The sequence below is a fragment of the Nicotiana sylvestris genome, chromosome 4, assembly GCF_000393655.2.
Source record: "Nicotiana sylvestris chromosome 4, ASM39365v2, whole genome shotgun sequence".
Taxonomy (NCBI): domain Eukaryota; kingdom Viridiplantae; phylum Streptophyta; class Magnoliopsida; order Solanales; family Solanaceae; genus Nicotiana; species Nicotiana sylvestris.
In genome coordinates, this window is record NC_091060.1 from 87,160,517 (window position 1) to 87,187,953 (window position 27,437).

At 40.7% G+C, this 27,437-nt stretch overlaps 1 protein-coding gene across 1 annotated transcript; it reads right to left on the reverse strand.

The window, feature by feature from the left end:
- Positions 1-11,167: 11,167 nt before the first annotated feature.
- Positions 11,168-13,873, reverse strand: LOC104240460 (WAT1-related protein At1g43650-like). Its single transcript, XM_009795304.2, has 7 exons — positions 13,473-13,873; positions 13,301-13,363; positions 12,832-12,948; positions 12,515-12,749; positions 12,009-12,167; positions 11,768-11,919; positions 11,168-11,500 (listed from the first exon to the last, which is right to left on the reverse strand). The coding sequence occupies exons 1-7, from the start codon at positions 13,649-13,651 to the stop codon at positions 11,383-11,385; spliced, it is 1,023 nt and encodes a 340-aa protein (XP_009793606.1). The 5' UTR covers positions 13,652-13,873; the 3' UTR covers positions 11,168-11,382.
- Positions 13,874-27,437: the final 13,564 nt, after the last annotated feature.

Consider the following 27,437-nt stretch of genomic DNA (forward strand, 5'->3'; position numbering starts at 1 on the left):
CGGACCAGAAACTTCAAAAATTTAACTTTTGACATTTCAAGCCTAAATTAGCTAGGGACCTCCAAAACACAATCCGAACACGCCCTTAAGCCCAAAATCACCTAACGGAGCTAACAGAACCATTAGATTTCTATTCCGAGGCCGTCTTCGCACTGTTCTGAATACGGTCAACTTTCCAACACTTAATCTCTCATTTATGGACTAAGTATCCCAAAACTCCCCGAAACTCAAAACCGAACGTCCCGACAAATCAAAATAGCAGAAATAAACTCGGGGAAAGCAGTTAATAAGGGATCAGGGCGTTAATTCTTAAGACGACTGGCCGGGTCGTCAGATCCTCTTACACTTAAACATTCGTTCGTCCTCGAACAAGCATAAAGACATACCTGAAGTAGTGAAAAGATGAGGGTAACGGCTGCGCATATCCTACTCGGTCTCCCAGGTCGCCTCCTCGACCGGCTGGCCCCGCCACTGAACCTTTACTGATGCAATGTTATTTGACCTCAGCTTTCTAACCTGCCTGTCCAATATTGCCACTGGCTCCTCAACATAAGATAGATCCTTGTCCAACTGGACTGAACTGAAATCCAACACATGTGACAGATCACCGTGATACCTCCGGAGCATCGAAACATGGAATATCGGATGAACTCCGGCTAAGCTAGGAGGTAAGGCAAGCTCATAAGCAACATCTCCAACATGCCTCAATATCTCAAAAGGGTCAATAAATCTCGAACTCAACTTCCCTTTCTTCCCAAATCTCATAACACCCTTCATAGGCAATGCCTGAAGCAGAACCCGCTCTCCAACCATATAGGAAACATCACGAACCTTCCGATTCGTGTAACTCTTCTGTCTGGACTGGCTGTACGGAGTCTATCCTGAATCACCTTAACCTTCTCCAAAGCATCCTGAACTAGGTCTGTGCCCAACAATCTAGCCTCACCCGGCTCAAACCAACCCACCGGGGATCTACACCATCTCCCATATAAAGCCTCATACGGTGCCATCTGAATGCTGGACTGATAGCTGTTGTTATAAGCAAACTCCGCCAATGGCAAGAACTGATCCCAAGACTCTCCCAAATCAATCACACACACACGGAGCATATCCTCAAGAATCTGAATAGTGCGTTCAGACTGTCCGTCCGTCTGAGGGTGAAATACTATACTCGACTCCACCCGAGTACCCAACTCATGCTGAACGGCCCTCCAGAACCGTGATGTGAACTGAGTACCTCTATCTGAAATGATGGAAACCGGAATACTATGCAGACGAACAATCTCCCAGATATAAATCTCCGCCAACCGCTCCGAAGAATAAGTAGTACACACAAGAATAAAATGAACGGACTTGGTCAGCCGATCCACAATTACCCAAATAGCATAAACTTTCTCAAAGTTCGTGGGAGCCCAACTACAAAGTCCATGGTAATCCGCTCCCACTTCCACTCCGGAATCTCTATCTACTGAAGTAACCCACCTGGTCTCTGGTGCTCATACTTCACCTGCTGACAGTTGAGGCACCAAGCTACAAATCCAACTATATCCTTCTTCATTTGCCTCCACTAGTAGTGCTGCCTCAAATCCTGATACATCCTTGCGGCACCCGGATGAATGGAATACCGCGAGCTATGGGCCTCCTCTAGAATCAACTCTCGAAGCCCATCAACATTGGGTACACAAATCCGACCCTACATCTTCAATATGTCATCATCACCAATAGTCACATCTCTGGCATCACCGTGCTGAACCTTGTCCTTGAGGACAAGCAAATGAGGGTCATCATATTGCCGCTCCCTGATACGACCAAATAAAGAAGACCGAGAAACCACGCAAGCTAGAACCCGACTGGGCTCTGAAAGATCCAATCTCACAAACTGGCTGGCTAAGTCCTGAACATCCATCGCCATAGGCCTCTCCGATGTTGGTAAATAAGCCAAACTCCCCAAACTCTCTACCCAGCGACTCAAAGCATCGGCCACCACATTGACCTTGCCCGGGTTATACAGAACAGTGATATCATATTCCTTCAACAACTCTAACCACCTCCTCTAGTGCAAATTTAGATCCTTTTGCTTGAACAAGTGCTGTAAGCTCCAACGGTTAGTATAAATCTCACAAGGCACACCGTATAAGAAATGGCGCCAAATCTTCAGAGCGTGAATAATGGCAGCTAACTCAAGGTCGTGAATAGGGTAGTTCTTCTCATGTATCTTCAACTATCTGGATATGTAGGCAATCACCCTACCGTCCTGCACCAACATCGCTCCAAGGCCAACCCTCGAGGCATCACAATAGACCGTATAAGACCCTGAACCTGTAGGCAGTATCAAAATTGGGGCTGTAGTCAAAGCTACCTTGAGATTCTGGAAGCTCTCCTCACATTCCTCCGTCCACTGGAACGGAGCACCCTTCTGGGTCAACCTGGTCATAGGGGCTGCAATCGATGAAAACCCCTCAACAAAATGATGGTAGTACCCAAGCCAAAGAAACTACGGATCTCTGTAGCTGAGGGTGGTCTAGGCCAACTCTGCACGACCTCTATCATCTTTGGATCCACCTGGATACCCTCACTCGATACCACGTGACCTAAGAATGCCACTGAATCCAACCAAATCTCACATTTCGAGAACTTAGCATATAACTTCTTCTCTCTCAGAGTCTGAAGCACAGTTCTCAGGTGCTGCTCATGATCTTCCCAGCTTCGGGAAGACACCAGAATATCATCAATAAAGATAATCACGAACGAGTCAAGATACGGCCAGAACACACTGTGCATCAAATGTATAAAGGCTGTTGGGGCATTGGTCAGCCCAAATGACGTAACAAGGAACTCGTAATGACCATACCGAGTCCTGAAAGTAGTCTTCGGGATATCTGGCTCCCGAATCTTCAACTGATGGTAATATGAGCACAAGTCAATCTTAGAAAACACCTGTGCGCCCTAAAGCTGGTCAAACAGATCATCAATATGAGGTAAAGGATAACGGTTCTTCACTGTAACCTTGTTCAACTAGCGATAGTCAATACACATACGCATAGAACCATCCTTTTTCTTCACAAACAAGACAGGAGCACCCCAAGGTGATATATTGGGCCGAATAAAACCCTTATCCAGCAATTCCTATAATTGATCCTTCACCTCCTTCAACCCAGGAGGAGCCATATGATACGATGGAATAGAAATGGGCCGAGTGCCCGACAACAAATCAATGCCAAAATCAATATCTCTATTAGGCGGCATGCCCGGAAGGTCAGCTGAAAATACATCGGGAAAATCCCGTACTACTGGAACTAAATCAACTGAAGGGGTATCAATACTGACATCTCTCACATAAGCTAAATATGCGTCACACCCTTCTCAACCATATGCTGAGCTTTAATAAAAGAAATAACTCTACTGGGAGTGTGATCTAAAGTACCCCTCCACTCAACACGCGGTACACCTGGCATAACTAGCGTCACGATTTTGGTGTGACAATCAAGAATAGCATAATAGGGCGACAACTAGTCCATGCCCAAGATAATGCCAAAATCTACCATGTTGAGCAATAATAAATTAGCTCTGGTCTCAAAATAACTAAGAGCAACCAAACACGACCGATAAATGCGGTCCACAACAAGAGAACCTCCCACAGGAGTAGAAACATAAACAAGGGAACTCAAACAATCCCGAGATACACTCAAATGCGGAGCAAAATAAGAAGACACATAAGAATAAGTGGAGCCTGGATCGAATAGAACCGATGCATTTCTGTGACAAACCAGTATAATACATGTGATGACAGAATCGGAGGCAACAACCTCGGTATGGGCAGGAAGGGCATAGTATCTGGCCTGGCCTCCCCCTTTAGGGTGACCTCTACCCCCCGACCTACACCTCTGGCTGGCTAAGCAGGTGGGATTGCAACTGGAGTTGTAACCATAGCCTGAGAACTCTGCGGGGGTACCCTGTGGCTGAGAAGTCTATGGAGGTGCACCCCTCTCAAGTCTGGGGCAATACCTCACCATATGACGTGTGTCACCACACTCAAAATAAGCTCTGGGAGGACGTGGTGGCTATGACTAGCTCGGGCCAGGTCTGCCGGACTGACCTCTGAAAGCACACCGTGCAGGAGGCGCGCTAGATACCGGTGGTGCATAATAAGGCTCCCGAGGTCTATGAGGAGCTGGAGCACTACTGACTGCTAGAAGAGCTGAATGAACAAGACGACTCATATAACCCCGACCATGACAACCTGCAGCTGGGATACAGGCACTAGAATAATGGCCTGACTTTTGAGACCTCTTCGCCTCCCTCTCCTCTCTCTCCCTAGCATGCATACCCTTAATCCTCCTAGCAATGCTCACCACCTGCTGATAAGAAATATCCATCTCCAACTCACGAGCCATGCTAGAATTGATGCTGGGAATAAGGCCCTCAATAAACCGGCGAACCCTCTTGCTAACAGTAGAAACCAAGGTTGGCGCATGCCTAGCCAAACTAGTGTAACAGACATCATACTCTGAGATAGTCATAGAACCCTGGCGCAAATGCTCAAACTCTGCACGCCATGCGTCCTTGAGGCTCTGAGGAACATACTCTCTTAGGAACAAATCTAAAAACTGAGTTCAAGTCAGTGAAGCAACCTCATCCGGATTGTTTAACTCATAGGTGCGCCACTACTCTTAGGCGGCTCCTCGAAGATGGAAAGTAGTGAAGGAAACTCCGCTCGATCCTAGAGAATGCGCTAACTCTCATCTAGAAATCCCAGAGCATCCTCCGATGCTAGACCGTTGAATACGGAAGGCTTGTACCTCTTGAACCTCTCAAGCCTCAGCTGCTCCTCCTTGGAAGCTGCTGCCCTTTCCTCGGGCTGAACTGGCACTACAAGCGGTATATAAATAATCTCAAGGACCTGCTCAACATCCACTCGCTGCTCAGGAGTGCGGGCAGTGGGAGTTTGTGCTCCTCCCCCAGCCTGAGATGTAGCTGCAGCAAGGGGAAGCAACCCTACCTGAGCCAGAGTGGTGTACATGCTCATGAACTATGCCAAAGTCTCCTGAAGAGCTAGAGTAGTAGTAGCAGTAGGCGTGTCAGGTTCCTAGACTCTGACTGGAACTACTGGTGGTACCTCGGCGACATCTTGTGCAGGTGCTCTAGCTGCACCACGTGCGCGTCCTCGGCCTCTACCCCGACCTCGGCCTCTAATAGCTGCAGTAGGGGGCACGAGTGCCTGATCATCTCGGGTAGCACGTGTCCTCACCATCTGTGAGAGAATAGAAGACAAAAGTTTAGAATTGTGATGTCAAAATATCGCACGACAAGGAAATAAATGAAGTGAAATTTTCCTAACAGTTACATAACCTATCGCAGATAAGTAAAGATGTCTCTGTACCGATCAATGAGACTCTAATAAACCAGCTTGTGATCCATGACTCCTATAAACCTATAGCTCTGATACCAACTTGTCACGACCCTGGTTCGCCCTCTGTGAACCATCGTGACGACACCTAGTCCTCTACAACTTGGTAAGCCTAAATTTTCGGAAGATAACCAAAATGCAGAATATAAACAATTAAAGCAGAAAGAAGAGTGATAAAAAAAGGCAGTGTTAAAAGGTGTCGTTCGGCATACACAACACAACATTTCTCAGAACCAAGTACACTATCCCAAAACTCGGAAACTCACGGAACCACAAGTCTTTGGAATATATAACAGTCCAACTCCAGAATATCTAACAAGAAAGAAAATACAGAAGGGTAATGTTTAACAACTAGAATAGAAAGGGACTTCTCGGTCTACAGACCCAACAGATGTACCTCGAAGTCTCTAGAGCAGTCGCCTCCCTCAAGGATGGTAGGCCTGAGTAACGGTACCTGGATCTGCATATGAAAGGCATACGCAGAAGGGGCATGAGTACACCACAACGGTACTCAGTAAGTGCCAAACCTAACCTCGGTTAGGTAGTGACGAGGAAGGTCAGGGCCTTACTGAGGTTAAATAAAATATAAAGATCAGCGGTATAGAATAAAACATTATGAATAAGTACAATAGTAAAACAACACAGGGTGTACAGGACAACAACAACTATACAGAAACAAGGTAAATACGGAAAGGAAAACTAGCTCAGCACCAATAATAACAATCGGAGATCTCCCAGGATACCGTCCTGTAGTCCCATATGTACATATCCTATGGATCTCCTGGGATCTCGTTCCGTAGTCCAACTCATAGTGCGCGGGGATCTACTGGAATCCCGTTCCGTAGTCCCAAATGTAAATACCCAGTACTGGGGGAATCTACAAGGGTGCATTCTTGTAGTTCCATATAACTGTGCAAGGGGATCTACCAGAATCCCACATCCGTAGTCCCAAAATAAACAGACAAGGGGAGCTACCTGAATCCCACATCCATAGTCCCAAAATAAACAGACAAGGGGGAGCTACCAGAATTCCACATCCGTGGTCCCAAAATAAATACACAGCACCAACAAGAAAATATATAGAAATGACAAGGTTTCATATTAAGGCAACAAGTGATCCTAGCCTAGCATGCTGCACAGAATTCAGGTAAGGCAGGTCGAGCAAATAAAGTAATTAAGTCACTTAGACATGCTTTCCTAAGCTAACAACAGGCTTAATAGTGCAAGTAATAGAAACAGGAAAGGAAACATACTAGTAATTACTTTAAAAAATCGGATTTCCAACAATCAGCACAAGTACGCACTCGTCACCTTATGTACAAGGCATTTCAATTACCAAATATACCAATACTAAGGGGAAGGTCCCCCACACAAGGTTAGACAAACGACTTACTTTGTACCGGCTCAAAATCAACCCGAGACCACATTCTTGCCAAGAGTACTCGACTTCGAATGACTTAAATCTATTCAATTAAATTTTATAATGTAAATAACACTTCAAGTAACTGATTCTACAATTAAGTTCTAAGCTAATACGCGAAATTAGGTAAAATGACCAAAATGCCCCTCGGGCCCACGTCTTGGAATCGGGTAAAATTTAAATTTTCAGAACCCTCGCACTCTCACGAGTTCAGTCATATCAAGAGTACCAAAATCGGACCTCAATTTGTCCCTCAAATCATCATTCAAAGGTCTCCAATTAGACAAGCCCTAACCCCCCAATTACCACTGATTTCCTTAATTTTTCATGCTTAAATTGATAAAAATCACTCCAATAACGAGTTTAGGGACCAAAGACCTTACCTCAATGAACTCCTCTGAAAATCCCTCTTGAAAAGTGCTTCCCAAGCTTCTTCCCGATTTGAAAAGATGAAAATGGCTAAATTTCGCGAAGGCAAGATTTTATATGTTCTGCGCAACGATTTCTGCATTTGCGGCCCTAGGACCGCATCTGCGGAGCCAAGGTCGCATCTGTGACTTTTCATTAAAAGGCCAATTTCCGCACCTGCGGTCTCCAACTCGCAGATGCGGTTCCGCTTCTGCGGAAAATTTCCCGCATCTGAGGAACCTGCTGACCTCCCTCAATTTCGCTTCTGCGGCCTCTTAGCCGCTTTTGCAGCGCCGCACCTGCGGAACCCAAACCGCAGGTGCGGTTATGATAGAACCAGCAGCTGAAGCTGCAACTCTAACTCCAAAATCTTTCCGTCAACCATCCGAATTCATCCCAAGGCCTCCGGGACCTCAGCCAAAGGCACCAATAAGTCACAAACAACTATCCAAACTTATACCAATCCGGAGAACACCTAAAATAACATCGAAACCTCGAATTAACCATGGATTCAAGCCTAAGAACTCCAAAATTCTCAAAACATGCTTTCGATCAAAAAGTTTATCAAACCTTGTCCGAATGACCTAAAATTTTGCACACACGTCACATTCAACACTACAGAACTACTCCAACTTCCGGAATTCCATTCCGACCCTCAGATCAAAATCTCACTATCGAACCGGAAACTTCAAAAATTCAACTTTTGGAATTTCAAGCCTAAATTAGCTACGAGCCTCCAAAACACAATCCGAACATGCCCTTAAGCCCAAAATCACCTAACGAAGCTAACAGAACCATCGAATTTCCATTCCGAGGCCATATTCACACTGTTCCGACTACAGTCAACTTTCCAACACTTAAGCTCTCATTTAGGGATTAAGTGTCCCAAAACTCCCCGAAACTCAAAACCAAATGTCCCGTAAATCAAAATAGCAGAAATAAACTTGAGAAAAGCAGTTAATAGGGGATCGGGCGCTAATTCTTAAGACGACCGGCTGGGTCGTCACAATACAAGACATTTATAACTGAAGGGAGAATAGAAATGGACTTCTAGGTCTACGGACGCGACAGATATACCTCGAAGTCTCTGGATCGCCTCGCCTCACTGATAGTATGGCTAAGTAGAAGAGTCTGGATCAACACACGAAAAACATGTGCAGGAAAGAGCATGAGTACACCACAGCAGTACCCAGTAAGTGTCAAGCCTAACCTCGATCGAGTAGTGACGAAATCAGGTCAGGGCCCTACTGGTTATATATATATATATATATATATATATATATATATATAACAAGGTAAAACAGTATGAAATATGGCAGTATAGCTGAAATACTAACAGTTAGTGAAAAATGAAATCGCAGAAAGAAATAACTTAGTACACAGGATAGCAACAGGGGATCTCCCACAATAACGTCCGTAGTCCCAAACATAAATGTACAGAGGATATCCCAGGATACCGTCCGGTAGTCCAAATCGTAAATGTGCAGGGGGGTCTCCCAGAATACCGTTCCGTAGTCCCAAAGTAAATATCCAGTACAGGGGGATCTCCTAGGATACCGTCCCGTAGTCCCAAATATAAATGTGCAGGGGGATCTCCCGGAATACTGTTCCATAGTCCCAAAGTAAACACACAATAGTCTCAACAAGAAAATCTACAGTTCTATTCAAGTTCGTATCAAGAGATAGGTAATTACTACTCTAAACATGCTACACAGAATCCAAATAAGCAGTTAAAGCAGATAAGACAGTTAAGTCACATAAGCATGCTTTCCTAATCTAAACATGAGACTTCACACACTAGTATTGCTCAATTAAAGGAAAAACAAAGATATTTACTTAATGAAAGCGGAGTTTTTCAACATTTAGCACGTTTACGCACTCGTCACCTCACATACAGGGCATTCATATAATAACAATATCAAAATCCTAAAGGGAGTTCCCCCCACAAGGTTAGGCAAGCCACTTACCTCGAACTAAGCTCAAAATCAATCCGATATCACGCTCTTGCCACGAGTATCCAATTCTGAGTGGCCCAAATCTAATCAAATCAATTGCATAATGTAAATATAGCTACAAGCAACGACTTTAACTAATGAATTTAAAGCTACGACGAGAAATTAGGAAAATGCCCCAAAATCTTTCTCGGGCCCATGTCTCGGAATCGGGTAAAAGTTACTAATTTAGAACACTCATTCGCTCACGAGATCATTCGTCCAAAAATTACTCAATTCCGACATCCAAAACCCGATCAAATCCCAAAAACTCGATTGGGTAACTTTCCCCCAAATCCCTATTTTTCACTCAAATTCTTTGATTAGATGAGTAAAACAACAATAGATTGTTGAAATATAAACGAAATAGGGTTAGGAATCGTTACCCACTGATTTCCTCTTCAAAATCCTCACAAAATCACCTTCCCCCGAGCTAAAAATCGAATTTGGTATTATGAACTTCAAACCCTCAAAATTTCCTATTTCTGCCCAGCGATGCCCGCATCTGCGGCTGGGGCTCCGCATATGCGGAATTTCATTAAATCCCCAGACACCGCACCTGCACTACATTCCTCGCAGATGCGGTTCTGCTTCTGCGGTCCTTAAGCTGCATTTGCGACCAATGATCCTCATGCCTCAGACCGTATCTGCGGTTACCAAGCCCCTTCTGCAGCGCCGCACCTGCGGTCCAAAATCCACAGGTGCGAATACAACAGGTTTAACCCTTCAGAAATTTGCCTAAGTCCAAATTCAAATCCGTTAAGCATTCGAAACTCACTCGACGCCCTTAGGACCTCAACCAAACATACCAACCAATCTTAAAAGATCATACGAACTTAGTCGAACCCTCAAATCACATCAACCAACGCTAAAACCACGAATCACCCTCCAATCCAAACCTAATGAACTTGAATTTCCAAAATTCTACAACCGATGCCGAAACCAACCAAACTATCTCCGATTGACCCCAAATTTTGCGCACAAGTCATATTCAACATTACGGACATACTCCAACTTCCAGAATCGGATTCCGACCCCGATATAAAAAATTTCACTATCAACCCGAAACTCAAAAAATTCAACTTTTGCCATTTCAAGCCTAAAAAAGCTACGGACCTCTAAAACACAATCAGGACATGTTCCTAAGCCCGAAATCACCCAACGGAGCTAACAGAATCGACGAAATTCTATTCCGGACCCGTCTTCACACTACTCCGACTATGGTCCAATCTTTAAGACTTCAACTCTCATTTAGGGACTAAGTGTCCCAAAACACCCCGAAACTCAAGATGAACCATCTCGGCAAATTCACAATAGCAGAAATAGATACGGGAAAAGCAGTTAATAGGGAATCGGGGCGTTAATTCTGAAAACGACCGGCTGGGTCGTTACAAGTTCATACACAAGTGCACCGATCTCCATTATATTATGTTGGAACTTTCCCTGTTGCAGCAAAATAGTGGCTATTTTTCAATGACTTTGCAAACGCTGGCTATTTTTGAATGACTAGGTCGAAAACTGGCTAGCCCATGTTATTTTTACTCAAAATTTTCGCTAGAAGACAAATGTTTCCTGGCCCAAATAGAAATAAAATTGGTTTCAAGAAGGATTAACCCAATAGCCGACCGCACAACCACTTAAACTATAAATAACTGGTGAATGCATAATATATGCATAAGTTATGTATTGCATGTGTATAATTATATATAATCAATGTATAATCTATGTATATGGCTAGAAAAAGTAATAGTGAATATGACCGGCTATTTGTGTAAAGATCCCTTCAAAATTTTGAGTTCCAAAACCTTTTCATTTATTAATTGTATTTTTCACTTAGTTGGTCGAATTTACTATTTACTTTTTCTAGTCGATATGCATACATTATATATGCTTATATACATAAATATATACGCTAGTAATAAACTTCTAATAATATATGTATTAGACTATTAGTAATATATTTTTAAAAATTTAACCAAAACGCAATTCTCCCAAAACAAAAAAAACTTACTACCAAAACTACATCCAACAACTCACATTAAACCAGACAAACCACTCATAGAAACCGAGAAGAAAGAATACAAAAGAAAACTTCAATATCTGTAATCATCTTAATGTAACCATTTCCACCCATTACTTGCTGCTGGTTTAACGCATTATATGCTGCTAATTTCCTCTTTGCATTGATGACTTGTGTTATTACACTCTGCTTCCTTTTGTTTACCCCACAAAACACCATAAAGTCCCATCACTAGCAATATTGCTCCACATACACTGTCAATTTTTTCAGAGGGACAAACCATTAGGTAATCCACTTGAAAAAGTAGTGCTATTAATGGAAAGTAAAGTTTAAAACTTAGGCTGTCTTTTTCCCAAAAATGTGACTTAAGTATAATTTTTTACTCTAAAAAACAAATTAAAGTCTGCGTACCCTCCCAGCGGCTCTGTGAGATTTTACTGGATTGTTGTTGTTGTTATAAAGAGAAAATACAATGTTTTTTTTCTTTAACTAGAGTGAAAAGGAAATTTAGAAGTATGAACCTTCCCAAATGAGGAGTCTCTTTCCAAAAGATAGATGAAAAGAAGGCTGTTACTATTAAGGATAATGGAGTAAACATAGCTGTAAAAACTGGTCCTTTTATCTCTATCACCCAAGCTCTTAGCCAATATGAGAGCCCAGTGACCAACACACCCTGTCAATTTTCAAGAGAATTAATTAATTATAACTCAGCTAGAAAACTTATAATAAAAAATCAAAATTGAGAGATGGAAACATTCTTACACAGTAAGCCACAGAAAGAAGATTGAAATTGAAACCTAATTTCCATGCTGCTATGTCCCTCTTTACTGAAATAGCCCAAATTGCTGATTGAATGCAGCTAAAGAGGCATTGAAGAGTTGTAAGCCTTATTTTTGCTGGATATTGTTTCATAATTGGACCCTGTTTGAACAAATTGAAGCATACTTTTACTCCATCTCCTATACATGCATGCGACAATCGTTAAAGAATTAAAGGTAAAACTTTCCTTTATGGATGTACAACGAGTCTTTAGCATAGGGGCCACAACGTATAGTACTACTAGTGACACTTCTTAATTTCATTTTTACTTTTAATATAAAGAGTTTAAGTTTTATACGTTGCTAGTGTAAAAAGTATTCATACAATCAGATAAGTTAAATCGAAGACAAATTTTTATAATAAATATTAATTAGTAACCTAGTAATGATGACTCGTGATAACTAACTCGCTGTCATAGGTTAAATAGTCCAGAGAATTGAAGGACGCACCTGCAAAATAAGCCACAATGACCACATTGTGTTGGCTAAGAGCATGATGAGAGAACCTTTAATCCATTCCCCTTTGGAGGTGGCATTTGAAGTTAAATAATGAACTTGTTTATGGCTTTCTGGATAGAGAGGAGGTCCATTGACAAAAGCATACACTAAAGCCCCAGCAACACACACAAATGAACCAATAATTTTAGCTATTCCATGGCTTTGCTTATAACAAATGCTCTCCATCCTTTAAATTCAACAAAAACAAGGTAATTAGTTAATATTTGACGCCTTCACATAAATTTTCTCTTAAATATTTAGACAAGTACCTGAAGCATATGGCTAAGATGAAAGTGATAACAGGGATCATGTTAGTGCCTGCAGCTGCAAATGTTGCTGATATATAACTTATTGACACATAGCATAGATCCAGGCTCAATGTAATCCTGAAAATTCACACCAAGGAGTAGGCAGCAAACGTCCCAATAAAAAGTCTAACTCCATTCATACTAAAGTTTTAATTCTATGAGTGCAAGCAGTTAGAGGTAAATATAAGTCTAGTCCCCTGATTTCAACTGAACCTATTGTTTTCTGCTTGAACTATGTATGCATTAAAAAAAATAGCTAAATTAATAAGGCTGCACTCTATTACACTCATTTCGATCCAATTGACTAAGTTCTGTATTTTCTTCTTAAATTTACATAATTGTTGTGGATGCTATACATTTTGCTTCATACAAATCAAATATGCATCATGTATAAGTTGTATGCATAGACAAGAAGAACGGGAATCCGTACCCAAATAAGGATATAAAGAATATCTTCACCAGTAAGAGGAATGAAAGGGAAGTTGTCTTGTTACTGTGAATCAAAGTTAAAATAACAACATATTAGCATAAGATTCAAGCCATGTATATATACATATAAGATGAAAATTTGAAGTGTGTATATATAGCTAGGTAGGCAAGACCTTTCGAGGAAAATCGCGAATGGAGCCAAGGCGAGAGTTGCAAATGCTTGTCGATAAACCACAAACACATAAGGGTTCATGCCATTGGAGATGGAAGCTTTAGAGAACAAAGCCATGCCTGCATATAATATCTGTATAAAGATCATTGCCAAGTAGGGTTGATATCTCTTCAAAGCCATTGTTTTTTGCCTAATTTCCAGCTTGTTGATACCTCTTGTTAATTCTATATTTATATAGTTTAAGTACTATGCACTACGGTGTAAAATTTTTTTATACTACCAGGTCAATCAAAAATTATTTACAGGTTATCCGCCATAAAAAGTGAGATTTGCAATATTAAAAATAAGACAATAATTAGTGCTATCTATACAACAAGTAAGTCTAGCTAACTTGATAGTGTAAAAAAAAAAAAAAACTTTTCATATAAATCAAAAACATATTTATATATGTTCAACACCAAAGATCATCTTAAATATCCTTTTTATTTTTCCCCCAATGAGGGCTTCCTTTAATGTACAAGGAAGTGTGTGGTTCACATATAGATTCGCTTTCATGATTGGACATTTCCCCTAAACATGACTAAAGTTTCTAGCTTTGTTGTGTATAGTATGCAGAGAACCTTTAATTTCTATCTTTACAGAAGAATGCTAGACATAAAATTACTCAATCTCTTAGAAAATTTAATTTTTCGTTCGGGTAAAAAATGTACTCAAGCTTCACTTATTGTCACTAATTTCTATCATATCTTGGCATTATTCCCTTTATCATGCAATAAGGATAAAAAAATACTATGTGTTATAATATTAATGCACGAATATTGCGAGATGAAAGGTATTTTGATAGGTGATGGACATGCTTATAATCTTCTTTCGGACATGTGCAGCACCCACGTGAATAATCCAAATAAAAGAATGGAAGAAGAAGGAAAAAAATGATACCAAATTTTTTTACGTAAAAGCCCCCTTCTGATTTAAATTTAAAAATTTGGGTAGAAAAGCGCAAAACAGTATCACTATAGTAAGGAGAAATTTTGTACTTAATATCGAATATAACAAAATCCTGGAGCCTATTTCAACACTTGAAACAAAAACAATCATTTTTGAAATATATTTACTGTAAAATCGCTCAAACTCTATTGTATTCCTCACATATATGTTTCCTATGCGACTCGAGGAACCAAATGAGGGAGGTAGGTCCTCTATCTATAAGGGAATAAGAAACTACGCTAATGTTTGATTCCACTACGCTAATGTTTGATTCCATCACATGACAAAATTTTTCTTCCATTCATTTAATACTACTTTAATTCGAAAAGTTTCGTTCTTCAAGCCCAGCATTTAATGAAGATATCTCAAATTTTCATAGATGGAGCTCATGATGGAAAATACGTATATACTGCGGAAGCAAATAGCCAGGATCACTTGCATATAATATAGACAACATATAATTACAGATTTTAATCATATCGATACTTATCTCTTGAAGCGTGATCGCAATCGTGAAACGAGCCTTCATGTAAGAGCAAAAACCGTCTACGAGATCATCCTCCAGTTCCACAGTCTTTTATTGCGTGACTCCAATAATGACCGGAATTAGCGAAATTCGTGTGGGCGAATTTCTCCTAGAAAAATCATGTAGAACCTCCTTATGGAATAAGAGGGCTTTAGGGTTTAAAACCTTTTTCTGAACCTGTTGGGTCTTCCTTTTCCACCAAGAAATATGATTTCATTTAATTTCTAATTATTCGAGCACAATAGGAACCACAATATTAATTAACAAGGCTTCCTATGATGGACTTAATTCGAAATATCCGAATTAATACTACTATAATAAATTGCGAATTGTTCCACTAAAAATTCGTAACTGCACTGCTCAGTTCATTTTCAAAATTCTTCCATTATACCTGATTTAACTCCCCATGTTAAGATTCAGATATTAATTTAATAAATCAAATTACTGATAATTTAATTCATTGATTATTTCCTTTAGACTTTCTCTTAACTTATTTCATGTGACAGATACAAAATCCACCTGCAGGGTTTACAAATGAAAACTTATAAGCTTTCATAAAGTTGTATCATCAATCTCTAGACCGAGACATGGATTCCTTCAACTAACTCTTACTTCGCTAACATATATCATCAATGTCCAATTTACCAGGTATATTGACCCACAAAAGTATCTCGCCTTTTTGTAAATCAAAACATTAAATAATATACACAATTAATAATAATTATATAAAATTAAGAGTATAAGTACGTTTAGTGGCTAGAGAAATTATTTTATTAAGTCAGTATAAAATATTTATCTCTACTTGGTCCATTCAATACATAAAAAATATACTAGCACAAGAAGTCGAAATTAAACTACTCCCGTAATTAAGATAACTTATATTTAATCTTGTGCTACAATAATCTTGATGGTTTATCAAATTACATCATTAGATTGCGAACACGATCTTTATACTTATAAGAACTTATGATTTAATCTTCCGTGTATAAGTTAAACTCTATATACTAAATCATCCACTATATAAGTAAAGGACACAAATGATATATGATATATTTAAAACTTTATTAAAATTGAATAAATAATTATTTCATAATAAATACTATATCCAAACCAAAATTAATGGTTAATAGTATATATCTCAACAGCTCATGCTAACACGTTTCGGGTAAAATTCGAACTTGTCACTTAATACCATTGTAATGACCGACCGATTGTTTTGCTTTCTAGAACCCCGTTCCTCTAAAAAAGACTTTCCGTACGTGCTTTTACTATTTTATGACTTGCGGGGATGGCTAGTCGAGATTTGGAAGAGTTCGGGTTGAAATCAGAACACTTGGTTCCTTGAGGTTGGCTAAAAAGGTTAAGTTTGACTTCGGTCAACGTTTTGAGTAAAAAGACCTCGAAATCGATATTCGACGGTTCCAATAGGTTCGTATGATGATTTCAGACTTGAGCATATGTTTGGATCGGGTTTTGGATAACCTAGGAGTATTTCAGTGCCTAATAGTGAAAGTTGGCTCTTTGAAGGTTTTAAAGTTCTTTAAATTTGGTTTGGAGTAGGTTTTGGTGATATCGAGGTCCAAATGATATTTCGAAATCGGGAATAGTTCCGTAATGTTATTTAAGACTTGCATGCAAAATTTAGTGTCATTCCGAGTAGTTTAAGTACATTTCGGCACATATTTAGTGTCATATTTTTGATTCAATTGGTTTGGGGTGTGATTCTTAGTTTTAATGTTGTTTGGTGCATTCAGGGAGTTCGATCAAGTTTGTTTCATGATTTAAAACTTTTTGCCATGTTTGGGCAGGGCCTCGGAGGTCCCGTGTGTTAATCGAACGAGGCTCGGACCAAGTTTGGACTTGGGAGCATCAGCTGAAGCCTTCAGCTTCTAGTGTAATCGCACTTGCAGAGGGCCAGCCGCAGGTGCGAGCTCGCAGAAGCGGCCCAGGAACTGCAGGTGCGCTCCACGCTCCGCAAAAATGGGACCCCGTCCGCAGAAGTGGAGCCAACCATCCTTGGGCACTTCCGCAGAAGTGGACTTCGATCCAAAGAAGCGATGCTGCAGATGCGGCCCTGCGACCACAGGTGCAAAAATCGCTGCAGGCAGACCCAATTTAATTGGGACTTAGACATTTTGAGCTTATTTATTTTATTGTTTGGGCGATTCTTGGAGCTCTTAGAGAGGGGATTTCACCTAACACTTTGAGGTAAGTAATTTCTACACAATGTGAGTTAAATGCATAGTTTATGTGTAGATTATAACATGTAAACTAGTGAAAATCATGGGTTTAAGGGAAAACCTAGGGTTTTAATAAAAATATGATTTAACCGCAAAATTTGTTATGGAATTTAGTGAAAACCATATATTTGAGTTCATGATGTTATAGGTAACAACTTCTTCAAAAATTTCCTGAATCCAAATACGTGGGCCCGAGGGTGAATTTTTGGGATTCTTCAAATTGGATTGGAAAATCACTTTGATAGTTAGGATATAAACTTTTGAACATCTACTGGTTAATTTATATACCATTTGACTAGTTTTAGATTGTTCGACACCGAATTGAGGATTTGAGCACAATCTTAGACCGGAAAGTAGGCTTTGAGACGAGGTAAAAATCTCTTTTCTAACCTTGTAAGAGGGAACTAACCCCATATGTGATATAATCAATATGTGCTCCTATTTGTGGGGGCTATGTACGCATGAGGTGACGAGAGTCCGTACGTAGCTACTAATTATGCTATTGTCCGGGTTGTCTAGGACCCATTCCATACTATACTTATGATGTTTGCAGCTTACTTGTTAACTTAATTGCTTAAGTCATATTGAAACTTGATAAAGAAATTTTAAAAGGTTAAATTTCACTTACTTGAAGTTGTTGATGGGTCACTTGACTGTTATTGAGAATTGGTGTTTCTTTAAATATTAGCCTCTTAATAAATCTTGAATCGGTTGTTATAAAGTATTTTCTCTTTTCGTGAAGCAGGCCAAACACTTCGGTAGCAGATAGATGCATCTATGGTTCGTGCCATTCAACCCTAGGCAGTGTACAGTTTAAATATTTTATGTTGGATCGGGCAGTACGACCTCGATATAAGTTGCGCGTAATAAATCTTTGGAACCAATAATAATTGATATTGCTTCATTGGACTGAGATATAAATTGTTAAATGATGGAAATAAATTTGAGATTTACTATTAGTGAGAGGATTGCCTATTATTTCCTGTTATTGAGCTTTCTACTATATTTATGTAATCCATGCTTAGTTATAATTTTGACATTTTATTGTTAGCCCATAGTAAGTGTCAAAGTCAACCCCTCGTTACTACTTCTTCGAGGTTAGACTGGATACTTACTGAGTACATGTTGTTTATGTACTCACGCTACACTTCTACACTAAATGTTCAGGATCTAAGGAAAGTGCATCTGGATATCAGTCTAGCACGCATCCTTGACTACTACTAAGAGACTTCGCGATGAGCTACCTTCTGAGCCCGTCCTGCAGCAGCCAAAGTCTTTCTTTTGCTTGTATTTTCTGTCTATTTCACTTCGGACAGTAGTGTAGTATTCTTTTGTATATTCTACTAGTTTCTCAAAATCTTGATCTCTCATTTTTATTAAATGCTTACTTCTTATTTATATACAAACTAAAAATCAACTATTTCAAATCTTTAAAAGAAAGAATCACAGAGTTAGTTCACTGTAGGCTTGCCTAGCGGCAACGTTGGGTGCCATCATGGCCTATAGGAGAAATTGGGTCATGACAACATGGTATCAGAGCACTAGGTTCACGTAAGTCTCACAAGTTATGAGCTGGCCTAATAGAGTCTTGCGGATCGGTGCGAAGACGTCTGTACTTATCTACGAGAGGCTATAAGTTGTTAGGAAACTACTCTTTCTTCATCTCCTATCATGCAGTTGATGTTATACTAAGTGTATTTCTTTTATTCTCTCACAGAAGGTGAGAACGCACACGAAGGATGTTCCGACCCGGGAGGAACTGGTCCCCCTATTTCTAGAGGCCGATGTAGAGGCTAGGGGAAGGCACCAACTCGAGGTAGGGGACAAGGACATCCGAGAGTTGCCCCAACTATACCACCATCGGATCCAGTAAATGATCCTATTATTGAGGAGCAGGGCCAGGTGCCTGCAGTAGTGCCAGCCCCGGTAGATTTCATGTCAGCATCGGGCTTTCAGGAGATTATGGGTCATATGCTACGGTTCACGGATACTATGATCCAGACTAGTTTATTTCCAGTAGACCCAGCCATATCTCAGGCGGGAGGGGGAGCACAGACCCCTACTGCCCAGGCTCCTAGGTGTGCAACTGCTGTATATCAGACCCCGGGCATACTACCCGTGGGTAGGGCTCAGATAGTAGCAGCAGACGTACCTGAGCCCAGACCAACCATGGCCGGCGAGCCGCAGAAGCTATTGGACAGATATACTAGGCTACACCCTCCTGTCTTCGAGGGTGAGAAGCATGAGAATCCCTAGGACTTCATTGATAGGTGTAGGGATAGACTGCACAACATGAGGGTATTTGAGTCCCACAGGGTGGATTTCACTACTTTCCAGCTGGAGGGCAAGGCCTGTTGATGGTAGCAGTCACATCTCCTCGGTAGACCAACAGGTTCTCCTCCCATGTCTTGGGATTATTTACACGCCTTTTCTTGGATAGGTATATTTCACCCTCCTAGAGGGAAGAGTTATGGTTTCAGTTCGAGCATCTTTAGTAGGGTCAGATGTCAGTGAGCGTTTATGAGACAAGATTCTCTAAGTTGTCTCGCCATGCACTTAAGATAATTCCTACTAACGTGGAGAGAGTACGGAGGTTCGTTGCGGGGTTGCACAATTCAGGCCACTATGGCCTGGGAGGTTGAGATGGGGACTATTAGCTAGTAGTGGAAATAGCTCGGAGGATTGAGGGTTACCGTCAGAGAGGTAGAGAGCAGATGTAGCGGGAAAAGTGGGTTCACTATTCTAGAGAGTTTAGAGGTGCCCCAGATGGGGGCAGAGGTCAGTTTGGGAGAGGTCAGCCTAGTAGGCCCACATATCCAGCACCACCGCCTCCTCGGGGTGCTTTAGTGCGACTCTATTTCAGTGCCATGCTAGAGGGTTCTTACCGCCCACCAGCTATTTAGGTTTCTTCCAATGGGTATTCAGGCCATCAGTGTCAGACTTCATGTCAGCAGATCACCATATTGAGAGGTAGTTTCGAGTGCAGAAATCTTAGTCATATGCGAAGGTTTTACCCCAGGCTTTGGGGCAAAGTAGTGCAGCAGGGCTAGCAGCCCATGATTATAGCACTAGCTATCTGGCCTCCCAGAGGCGGAGGGCAGGAGGGTAGGGGCCAGCCTAGAGGTAGAGTCCAGGCAGGTGGAGGCTAGCCAGCTACAGTCCAGTCAGGTGGGGGCCAGCCAGTCAGTGCCCTAGCTAGGTTCTATGCTTTTCTGGCTAGACCAAATGCGGTGGCCTAAGATGTCATGATCACAGGTATTATTTTTGTCTGCAAAAAGGATGCTTCAGTATTATTTGATCAAGGGTCTACCTATTCATATGTGTCATCTCTGTTTGCTCATTTCCTGGATGTTCCTCATGAGTCCCTGGGCATTCTTGTTTATGTGTCCACTCCTGTAGGTGATTCTGTTATTGTGGATCAGATCTATCAGCCTTGTATGGTCACATTCTGTGTTTACGAGACTAGGACAGATTTCTATTGCTTGATATGACCGACTTTGAGGTCATCTTAGGCATGGACTGGCTATCCCCATATCACTCCATCCTTGATTGCCCTGCCAAGACTATTACCTTAGTGATGCTAGAGTTTCCTAGATTGGAGTGGAAGGGTTTGTCTGTCAGTGCATCTAGTCGGGTTATCTCTTTTTTTAAGGCTCGACATATGGTCGAGAAGGGTTGTTTGGCTTATCTAGATTATGTTCGGGATATTATCGTAGAGACTCCGGCGATTGATTCAATACCAGTATTCTGGGAGTTCTCCGATGTGTTTCCTTCTGACCTTCTAGGCATGCCACCAGATCGTGATATTGATAGGTTATATGTGTATCCCTGTTATGTTTTGATGATCTAACAGACTTACTGTTAAGAACCAGATAAGGAACCTATTACACATCCTCAAGAACTCAAAATCAACAAGTCTCCAGTTGGGAACACTATTCAACTCTTCAGAGTCAAAGGAACAGCAAAGGGAATAGATAGCAACCAATTCCCATGGTGACTGTACAAGTCAACTCTTCACAGCTGTAAAGTTGCTGCCTGCACATGGTACAATGCAGAAATAGTGCAACAGTCAACTTTATGGGGAATGCCCTTTAGCTAACCTGCTTAGATCATTCAAGTGATATCGCAAATGAACTATTAACATAAAGCAAGGTAAAAACAAATCACTTGCACATTCAAGAAATCATCAAGCATTCTTTCAAGTTTGTGTCTTTTGCAAGTGATTCTCAAGGGCATCAAGAACGAAGAACAACATAACCAAGGACCAGTTTCATGTATTGAAGTTATTACATGTCCTTAGTTGTGTTGTACCTTTGTTAAAGCACTTTACTTGTAATTCGTACTTAGCTTAGTTAGAAGCATTGTGTAGGAAGTCTTTGTAAATCATAAACTCTTGTGTTTGTGTCTTGGCAAGAGTTAGTCGAGTTGTAAGACTTTGTAATAGAGTTATTACAAAGTGGCTTGTAATAGAGTTATTACAAGTTAGTGAAGGATTAAGAGGTTAATTCCTAGGTTACAATAGGTTGTAATCTAAAGTTTGCTCAGTAATGAAGTTGAAATCCTACAAGGGTAGGTCGTGGTTTTTGATCCCATGAGCTGAGAGTTTTCCATGTAAAACTCCATTGCATCAGTTACTTACCGCAGTGTGCGTATGTTCTGTGGGAACTAATAGAACCTGGTTATCTATATAGTTTGGTGGATATATGATTATACTGACCGTAGGCCATTGAGAAGAACTTTCAGGCTAGGAAAATTCTTGTCTGTGGGATTGGTCCTGATGAATACAACAGGATTTCAACATGCCAATCGGCTAAGGAGATCTACGAAGCTCTCGAAACAGCTCATGAAGGGACAACACAGGTAAAGCAGTCCAAGATTGACATGCTGACCACAGAGTATGAATTTTTCATGAGCTTTTCAGAATGAAGGACGATGAGTCCATTCAGGATATGCACACTCGCTTCACGTCTATCATCAATGAACTTCACTCACTAGGAGAGATCATCCCCAGGAACAAACTTGTCAGGAAGACCCTTAGTGTATTACCTGGTTCCTGGGAAAGCAAGGTAAATGCCATTGCAAAGGCAAAGGATCTTCAGGAGCTGACCATTGATGAACTTTTCGGTAATCTGAAAACCTATGAAATAAAGAAGAAAAAGGACAATGAGAGAAGAGATCCCAAAAGGGAGAAGAACCTGTTCCTCAAGACGGATAGCAATGATTCAAGTGGTGAGGATGATGATATGTTTCCAAAAGATGGTTTGTAGGAATGGATGCATTCCAAAAAGGGGCCGCTCTAGCAAGCCAAAAGGTTATGACCTATGTCATAAGTGTGGCAAGCCAGGGCACTTCATCAAATATTTCCCTCTCCTAAAGAAACATCAGTACAAAAACAACATTGACAAAGCAGCCAAGAGGAACCTGTTTACTGAAAAAAGATTTAAAAGAAAAGACGCCGCTGACAACGTTGTGAAACAGGCTCTTACTGTATGGGGAGACTCTTCCAGCTAATCTAGAGAAGATGATGGGCAAGGTGACAACTCCATGATGGTAGTAGAAAGTGAAGCAGCTGATTATGATTCCATCTTTGCTCTAATGGCTAAATCAGATGATGATGATGGAGATGACGATAAAGATGAGGTAAACCTTCTGGATGTTCAAAGAAATTTGAAATCCTATTCTGAAAAGAAGCTTATATCATTGGCTAATGTGTTAATTGATGCATATCACAGTCTCATCAATGATAAAAATGCGCTAACCACATAACTATGAGAAATAGAACACGAGAGAGATAATCTAGTGGTGGTTGTGCTTAATCTAAAAGTGACCATTGAGAGTTTAAAAAGGGAAAATGATATCTTGACTGAGAGAATTGCAAACATAGAACATGAGAGAGATGACCTATTGGTAGTAGTTGTAAACCTAAAGAAAACAATTGAGGAACTAAGAAGGAAAGTAGGCTTGTGATCACTCAAAAGGGAAATGAAGTTGCAAGTGAGGCACACCTTAGGCTTGAAACTAAAATCAGTAAAATCTAATATTTGTGCTGAGCTTGAGAAAAACATAAAACTTCAGGAAGATATAGGTAGAGTGAAGAATGACTTAGAAAAATCTCTTAAGTGGATCTGGTCCTATGATGCAATCATTTCTATGTATAAGAACAATGAGGGGAACAGGCATGGAATCGGATTCCAAAAAGAAAAAAATCCCTATAATCTACATAGCAAGTACATTAGTGTACCTGATAACTGGCATTGCACTCATTGTGGTAACACTGGACATTTCAAGGAAACATGTAAAGCCAGATTCCAGTCCCACCAGAAAAATAATGTTTTTGCTAAAAAAGTAACTACTGCTAAAGAACGTGGTCTCTTATATAAAAAACGTGTCATGCCTACTTGGACAAAAAGAATCTTAATTCACCCTTTTCGTCATTACAAGGGACCCAAACTTGTTTGGGTTCCTAAGTCTAATCCTTGATTCTCTTGTGCAGGGAGCAGTAAGAGGAAGTAGCCAAAGATGGTATATGGATAGTGGCTGCTCAAAGCATATGACTGGAAGCACTAATGATTTTCTTTCACTCTAAGCCCTAGAAGGAGGGAGTGTGTCCCTTAGTAATGGAAAAAAGGTTTACATTTTGGGAGTAGGAAGAATTGGGAAGTCTCTCACTCACTCAATCGAGAATGTGTATTATATGAATGGCTTGAAGTACAGCTTGCTGAGTGTATCTCAGATTTGCGACAAAGGCAACAAGGTAGAATTTGTGTCAAAGAAATATGCACAGTCACAAACCTTGTGGCTGGTGAAGTGATCCTAATGGAAAAAAGATACAAAAATATATATGTCGCTGATTTTGAGTCCCTACATAACGGAGATCTCACATGTCTGACTGTTGTGGATGATGATGCTAAAATGTGGCACAGAAGGTTGGGCTATGCAAGTTTTACATTGCTGAATAAGTTGGTCAAGAAGGACCTAGTTTGTGGATTGCTCATGTCAAGCTTCAAAAATCACAAGGTGTGTGATGCATGTGCAAAACGAAAGCAGACCAGGTCCTCCTTCAAACCCAAAAAAGTAAGTAAGCACTTCAAGGCCACTTGATATCCTCCATATGGATCTATGTGTACTTATGAGTGTGCCAAATAGAGAAGGAAAGAAGTACATTTTTGTCATTGTGAATGACTATTCCAGATTCATATGGACCTTGTTCCTCAGAATTAAAGATAAGATTCCAGCAACATAGAGGAACTTGGTCCCTCAATCACAATAACTGAAGCAGAAAACAGAGTTGTGGATATTGTACATGGAACTCCACCTGCTAAGGTGAGGAACAGGACACATGGATCAAATCTAGAAGAACCTGGATCCTCGCTTAATAAGATTCAGGTGTCCAACTGGAAGCAAAAGAGCTCACACCCTCTTCAAAACATAATCACTCCTCTTGATTCAGGAATTCAAACCAGATCAAAAGCTAGAAACTCACTTGAAATAGAGCCCAAAAATATCAAATAAGCTTTGAAAGATGCAGACTAGATCAATGTCATGCAAGAGGAGCTGCATCAATTTGAAAGGAACAAAGTATGACACCTGGTTCCTCGACCTGTAGATCAAACTGTTATAGGAACCAGTGGGGTGTTCAGGAACAAACTTGATGAGATTGGAAACATAACAAGAAATAAGGCAAGGTTGGTAGTTCAAGGCTACAATTAGGAAGAAGGGATTGGCTATGATGAAACTTTTTCTCCAGTTGCTCGAATGGAAGCTATCAGAATCCTTATTGTCTTTGCATTACATATGGAGTTCACATTGTTCTAAATGGATGTCAAAAATGCATTTTTGAATGGCTTTCTAAAAGAAGAAGTTTATGTCAAGCAGCCACCCGGATTTGAAAATTACGAGCATCCTGAGTATGTGTTCAAACTAGACAAGGCGATGTATGGGCTAAAGCAGGCTCCCCAGACTTGGTATGAAAGGTTGTCAAAATTCCTTCTAGCAAATGTCTTTACAAGAGGAAAAATTAACAATACTCTTTTTCTGAAGAAACGAGAGAGGAACCTGCTCATTACGCAAGTATATGTTGATGATACCATTTTTGGAGCCACAGTCAACTCTCTTTGTGAAGAGTTTGCAAAACTCATGGAGAGTGAGTTTGAGATGAGTATGATGGGAAAATTAAATTTCTTCCTGGGACTTCAGGTGAAGCAATCTCAAAAGGGAACATTGATAAGTCAACAGAAGTACATCAAAGAGCTGCTGAAAAGGTTTGACATGGAAGCATCAAAAGTTATTGATAATCCTATTGCCAATAGCTACTCGTCTAGATATGGACGAACCTAGTTCCCTTGTAAATCAGACCATGTATGGAGGGATCATAGTTTCACTCTTGTATCTCACTGCAAGCAAACCAGACACCAGACATTGTGGGTCTCTGTGCAAGGTTTCAATCTAATCCAAAGGAATCTCATCTGAAGGCTGCCTAGAGAATTTTGAGATATCTCAAAGGAACGCAGGACATGGTTCTCTACTACCCCTTAGGAGACAACTTTGATCTTGTTGGGTATGCTGATGCTGGCTATGCAAGATATCTGGTAGATAGGAAAAGCACGTCTGAAATGGCACATTTTCTGGGTTCCTGTCTAATCTCATGGGGTACAAGGAAGCAAAACTCGGTGTCACTCTCAACTGCAAAAATAAAATATATAGCAGCTGCTTCTTGCTGTGCTCAATTACTGTGGATCAAGCAGCAGTTGGAAGACTTTGGAGTGTTCTCTGATTGTGTGCCTTACTATGTGACAATACCAGTGCTCTCAACATGGCAAAACATCCAGTTCAACATAAGAGAACAAATCATATTGATGTGTGACATCACTTTCTCAGAGGCAATGTTCAGAAAGGGCACATATGCATGAAGTTCTGCAGCACACAAGATCAAATTGCAGATATCTTCACCAAAGCACTGAGCAGAGAGCATTTTGAAAAGAATTGCTTGGCAGTAGGGTTGATAAAATCAAACTGAGGGCCTATTGGCTACGAAATAAATTTACAGGTAAAATAGCTAAAAAGTGTTTTCTGGAAAAGTCTAACTCATCTCTATACCATTACAAGTAGACATGCTTGACGATTACAGAGCAAACAAATAGCTAATGTATTGCACATTGGTCAAAGGATGGCGCTTACATTTGCAAAATCTGTTAGGGAACCTGGTTCCCTTGACACAGGTTAGTAGTTCCTCTGTACTCTCATGCATAATTTTTAAGCTAAAATGGTGACACATCATTAAATTGTCTGTTTCTCTCTTTCCCACCTTTTTAACCCAAGCGTCTCACCTGAAGCGACCTGACTACCAAAAATTCATACCCATTCCTAACCGATCCCTCACCCCTATTAAATAACTCCTATCACAGTCACTCTCATAACTGTTCACATCAAAAAATCCATAATTCATCTTTTCATTCTTCAAACCAAACACTTTCCTCTTCCCACATGGCTAACAATCAAGAAACCCAATATACTCCACGCGTCCCCACTGTGTCTTCATCTATTGAAGAACCAATGATAGAGACCACACTCCCCACTACCACTAGTCCAAACCCTAAACCAGAGTCACAACCACCCTCTGTTTCCTCTCCAACCTAGTCGAGTACAGGTTCTCATTAGAGTTGCAAAACTTCGACTCTCAAGAAATTTGTAGTGCGACCTCTCCTTCTTCCTCGCTGGAAAAAATGGTCGAAGAATTTACAGTGAAGGAAGTAGAAAATCAAGAAGTTCTAGCTAACCAATGGAGGAAAGATCTGAGAAAGGACAGGGTCTGGTTCATACCAGTGATGAATCAACAATGACAGCTCCAGACCTTATTTTTATAGGTAATGCTCCTCGTATGCCTTCTGAAGTTAGTTTGGAGTTAGAAGAACAGGAAGCTAAAGAAAATATGGTGTCAATAGCTGTAGAGGGAACTCTGTTTGGAGTTTTGTGAGGTTGTGTCTGAGTCTCACGGGGAAGAAAATGGTGCAGAGGTCGAGGGTAGGGAATTGGTGCCTGTCAAAACTTTAGCACCTGATAGTACTACTGGGGAACCAATTGAGGGACCTGATCCCTCTGCCCAAGAGGATCCCTCTGCTTCCCTTTGGGATAAACCCTTAGTTCTCCACAAGAACACTAGGTCAGTATTGATCCTGCTCCCTCTCCTCATTTCTATGTTGAGGCATTAACAATT

Excerpts from the sequence above, each read along its gene's own strand:
- LOC104240460 (XM_009795304.2), bottom strand. The coding sequence starts at position 13,651 with ATGGCTTTGAAGAGATATCAACCCTACTTGGCAATGATCTTTATACAG. Across the intron at positions 13,364-13,472 it reads TTCGCGATTTTCCTCGAAAG|TAACAAGACAACTTCCCTTT; the intron begins GTCTTGCCTACC and ends TTTGATTCACAG. Across the intron at positions 11,501-11,767 it reads GAGACTCCTCATTTGGGAAG|TGTATGTGGAGCAATATTGC; the intron begins GTTCATACTTCT and ends AAAAATTGACAG.